The sequence below is a fragment of the Lolium rigidum genome, chromosome 3 (genome assembly GCF_022539505.1).
Source record: "Lolium rigidum isolate FL_2022 chromosome 3, APGP_CSIRO_Lrig_0.1, whole genome shotgun sequence".
NCBI lineage: Eukaryota > Viridiplantae > Streptophyta > Magnoliopsida > Poales > Poaceae > Lolium > Lolium rigidum.
Genome location: NC_061510.1, coordinates 163,945,799 through 163,951,233, shown reverse-complemented (window position 1 = coordinate 163,951,233; position 5,435 = coordinate 163,945,799). Strand labels below are relative to the sequence as shown.

The following is a 5,435-nucleotide window of genomic DNA, read 5'->3' as shown; positions in this document are numbered from 1 at the left end:
GTCGATGATGGATCGGCAGCTGGTGGCAAGGCATCACGAATCTGCTGTGTTGGGTCTTGAGTTTTAGGGGTGAAAGTTCTATGTATGACCCTTATTGATTGAATTTGGCAATGGCGGAGGTTACGCAAGATTTCCTGGAGTTTGCTCATACATCCCTTTAGGTGAAAACTCATGATCTGACCTCCGTGGTTGGATCCAGCAATGTCGGTGTCGTGTGGCGTTTCAGCTTGAAGGCGTCGTTGTTGGAGCACCTTTCTTGTTACCCTCGAGTTCCTATCATTGATGGTTGATACTAAAGTTTGTTGCAGTCATTTTGTTGACCCCACTTTTTTTCTTTTCTTTTTTAATAATTTGGTTAGTTATGTGCATCCTTAGTCCCTCACTAGCTTTTGATGTCGTGTTGGTGCAAATGCAGGGTATAATTTACATGATCTTGATATTAATATATTCTTTTTATCAAAAAATTGTCGCGGGTCTGTATAGCTGCTTATATGCTGATTTGATGAGATGGTACTCCCTCCATCTTGAAATACACTGCGTATAAATTTAGTGATACTTGGAAGCTTACTAACTTTGACAAAATATGTAGGAGGGAACATTAACAACTACAATATTGAACAAATATGCTATGAAAATATAGCTTAAGATGGGTCTATTGATATTGATTTTGCTATTTTAAAGATGTTTGTATTTTTTTCTATATGGGGTACTTTGTTTGTGGGTGGTTTTTTTTTCATCAAAATCATCACGTACGTTAAAATTAAGTCTCAACCAATTATGAAAGATTATCATTATAGTTGTGACTAAGTAGTAATATTACTATTCACATAAATAACCATCCAGTACAGATGATATGGAGTAACAAAAGCACCCAACTAAAAGTACCTTAATTTAACCAAGAAACTCGAACATGCGGCGAACGGGGGATTAACCGGAGTTGCACCGACAATTGCGACGTGGAAGGCCAGAAACCTTGTCGTACATTGATAATATCAAGAAAGATTTATACATGTACCATTCACCTTGCTCAACTCGTGTGCAGGTGCGACGTGGACAGCCGAAGCTTGGAATTGAGAATGCCAAGAAATATTTCCCCATGTAAAATTCATGGCCAAGTTTCATCCATGTCAAAGGGAACTATTAAAAAAAGTTTAAACAGTGCAAGTGTTGAGCTAGTATTCAACTACCTTCTTGAGCTATATTTAACTATTGATCCCTCCTGGGAGGGGACCCAGATCTATATATAGCAGCCCCTACTTGGAACTGTCAGTATCATTTCATCACCAAACTAACTGGAGACCTGTTGGCCCCTGAATCTAACATCCTGCCATCGCTATCTCCCATTGGCTCCCTAGGGCGTGCTTTCTACATTTGTATTGCTCAAACCACCAACCTAAGCTTGCCGTCTGTTGGAACAAGACATTTTCTCATGGGGGTAAGTCATTATACCATCCCAGCTGTTTCCTACTCCGAACATTTCAAGACTGGTATCACAGTGCAATGTAGCTTATTTTGTTTTCCCCTTGTTTGTGCAGATCATCAACTGGGCACGGAGCAGATTCAATGGCAGAACGGACAGCAAAAGATTTGATCTTGGAGCTGCAAGCCAGCCAGAGAGAAGCCAAGTTGTGCCGGAGGAGTACCATCTCACCGACGAGCAGCAGCAATGGCACTCTCAGCAAGACCAGGCAGCCGGTTTCCTCTCCATCGGCACGCTCGGAAACGTCATTGACGAGCCGGCGAAAGAAGACCACCCCGCGTCGACGCACGATGACCTGCCGGAGTTCACCATCGAGGAGGCAGAGAAGCTCCAGGAGGCCCTCACAAAGCTCCTCCGGCGCGCAAAATCCAAGTCCGGCTCCCGCAATGCCGAGGACGGCCTCAGCCTGCCGCTAGACCGGTTCCTCAACTGCCCGTCCAGCCTAGAGGTGGACAGGAGAGTCAGGAGGACCCACGATGAAGGCGACGACGTTGAAGGTGACAACCACCTCTCGCCCAACACCAAGATCATCCTGAGCATGGCCAAGGACCTGCTAGTCAACACCGGTAACAGCAGAGGCTCCAGCGTCAAGAACAAGTCCTTCAAGTTCCTGCTCAGGAAGATGTTCGTCTGCGACGGCGGTTTCGCACCATCCCCGAGCTTGAAGGATCCGGTGGAATCGAGAATGGACAAGGTAATGTGTATGTCCAGCTCAGAAGTAATTGATGAAGTTTCACTCGGTCATGTCTCTAAATGTGTTCTTCTCTGTTGGCAGTTTTTCCGGACAGTGCTCAGCAAGAAGATCAATGGCCGGCCAAGCAGCACCGCCATGGCGAAAAGATATTACTTGGAGGATAAGCACAATAAGAGGTCACAGCCACGCGATAGCTCTTGCCGTGAAGTGGATAGCGAGGAAGAAGATTGCTGCAGATGGGACAGGACAGATTCTGAATGTAAGTTAGCAGGGTAAATTTTAGTCATTTTTTGCTCCAAAATTTTTTTTAGTCATTTTCACCGTTAGCAACGAAAATGTCACTGTTCTATACTAGTAGAAATAATATTGACATTTTTCACTCTTTTGCAGTCATTGTTCTGGAGATATAAAGGGAAAAGCCACTCGCCTCACAATGAGTTTCCCGAAAGGAACACGGAGAGAATGTTGGACGAACGAATGACGAGAAGCAACGGCACCGTTGGGGGAGAAGGAGCACTCTCTGCTGTTCCAGCAAACACTGAACTGCTTCTCTAGAATTTTTTGAGCTAACAGCATTCGAAACTGTACATGATAGACTCAAGCTTCGAGCTGTATGCGCACATGAAAACTATTCCATCTTGCATATGACAATATGTATATCCATTTTTTGTCATATAAGAGGTGAAAACACTTTCAATTAGCATTCTGTACAAGGGATTGCCTATATGTATATAGAATGGTTCATTGCAAATTCTTTGTGGCCGTGCTTATGCCGCATCCCTGACTAAACAACCTAGCTATATGTTAAGAAAATAGTAGTACGGCAGCCTCGGTAGTGTGGTATTCCATGGCCGAAACAGGAAAGCTTTGGGTGTCGCATGTGCAGCAGTGTGCATCCAAGCCTTCTTCTTTGGCACTCATGTCCCCGGCACATTTGTGAGAGCTCGTGCCATCCTTGGAGTGAATTGCAACAGAAGCAAAGGTCGCACGAGAAACCTCTAGAATACGCCAAGCATAATATAAGACGTTTTGGCAAGCTATCGGTGAACAGAGGGAGTACTTCATTATTTTAGAAATGTCTTTGAAGTTCTAACACAAGTTTTTTAAGTTCAGTGCACAGGCTCCACAAGAACTACCGATGCTTATAATACGTTCCATCATAGCTATCCTTACTCAGAGGTCACCAACAGACCACATAGTTGTGGTCCGGTCAAAAAGAGTAAACCGTGTCTACGCCTCCATGGATGGAATTTGTCTGGCTGACATGATTTGATCACTGTATTTACAGTGACACAGTGTGTAAAGTAAGTTCGTAAAGTTGATGAAAAAGTTCAACACGAATCACTAGCTCAGACTCGCCCTAAATTTTTATAAACTCTGTTTGACCTACATCAGCGGAAAATCCAGAAATAATTAGGATCCAAGGCAGGCTGCTGCAAGCTGAGACCGAAAACCGCAGTTGGATAGTTTAGATATTCATCTCAACTCACATTTTTCAAATAGAAGTATCTCTAACTGGCAATAACATGAAGATAGGTGGCACCCTTTTTCGGTATACATCACATCAAAAACATTAAATTTAGTGTTATCATAGAGGCACATGATAGCTGGTAAAAAGTAGATGCATCAAGTGAGCTAAGGACTGTTATCAGAGGCATAACAAAAGTTAAATTTAGTGGTTTCGATGTGATGTACACCAAAAAATAATCCCACGACATTCCCTTTATTTCGTAACTAAAAGAAAAATGACAGCCATTAAATTAAGGGAACTTGCATAGAGAGTGGATAAATAAACTAAACCAAAAAAAAAAACTAACATCAACGTTACCATCATTTTCTCTCTCGCAGATATACCAGTGACTCACCAGTAAGAACATAAAATTGTCTATCACTAAGCTCTCAATAATCATTTTGGTAGCTTCTTCACAGCTAGCTAGATCCTTCTGAAGCTTGCGGGAAATCATCTTGATGTTTCTTCCACCACTATCAGAACATCTTCATTACCATCTTTCAACTAATCGATCATCCATAGATAGTTGCTGTAATATCCCAGGTAATGGGGTTATAAAAATAGAGGAAACAGATATGTGCATTGCATTCATGCATAGAAAATGCTGGGAATTTTCGCGCTTTAAAGTAAAACAGTCACGATGAATCGAAGTTTCACTTGACCTTGGTGGAATTGAAGTAGCTCATCAAGTCCGAGTGCTATAAACCTCAATGTGACTTTGCTAAAACCTTGTTTTGGGTAGAGATAAGTTGATCTAAGGGGTTAGATCAAATGGAATTAAAATCAACACAAGAACTTATTAATCAAGGATCAACTACTTGATCTTATTAAAGATCACAACATGATATTCCTTGCCATAACATATGAACATCCATTTAATTGGAAATCAAGTAACAATACTTGGAGAAACTATTCTTGACTTATCCTTTTCCATGTCTTAAACAAATCCATGTTCCTACCATGAACCTCATGGTATTTCTTGAACTAAACTCTTGAACTTAACACCAACAAAAGCTTATCATTAAACCCTAGAGATGGGAGAGGTATATAACCATTAAAGAGATAAGAAGCACACTCTAAATTATTAACACTTAAAAGTTAAGCAACTACCTTGAGGTACAATTGAATTCACTTTAAAACTAAATACCAAATATAGCAAAACCCAAGGACCTAAGTGCATAAAATCCACATCTTATGATTCAATCATAACTTATTAAATATGTGGAATATCACAAAACTAAATTCGTTTACATTACGAATTATAGTTCAAACTATTTGAATAAAATAAACTATGAGTATTTTGAAACTCTTATGATCATGCCTTGGTGAAATCAAACATCACCATTCAAAATTGGGGTATAATCCTTATCTTTGATATTTTGATCCCAATAATAATATAAATACAATCACATATGATATAGTGACTCAACCACAAGCATAAAATCATTCACAAGATATTTAGTAACAAAAGCCACTTGTCTATCCAAAAATAAATCACATGAGAGGATAATACCAATGCCACATAGGATGAAAATATCTACATTGCTTGCATCTTAAGCTATGCCACCTCATGCCTAAAGGATTGCTATGGATGAGAGCATGACAACCAAGCACCTTACTCATCAAATTAAAGCAAGAGTCATCCACCCATGTGTCATGTTACTAGAGCATGCCCAAGCCTATAAAAGGAGCCTCACACTTCATCCATTTCATCATCTTGCACATTGATGCAAGAAGACCAACACATTGAG

The 5,435-nt window shown here is 40.7% G+C and overlaps 1 protein-coding gene across 1 annotated transcript; it reads left to right on the top strand.

The window, feature by feature from the left end:
- The first annotated feature begins 1,429 nt into the window (after positions 1 to 1,429).
- Positions 1,430 to 2,584, top strand: LOC124695762 (protein NEGATIVE GRAVITROPIC RESPONSE OF ROOTS-like). Its single transcript, XM_047228578.1, has 4 exons — positions 1,430 to 1,435; positions 1,536 to 2,174; positions 2,256 to 2,433; positions 2,565 to 2,584. Exons 1-4 carry the CDS (start codon positions 1,430 to 1,432, stop codon positions 2,582 to 2,584), a joined length of 843 nt encoding a protein of 280 aa, XP_047084534.1.
- Positions 2,585 to 5,435: the final 2,851 nt, after the last annotated feature.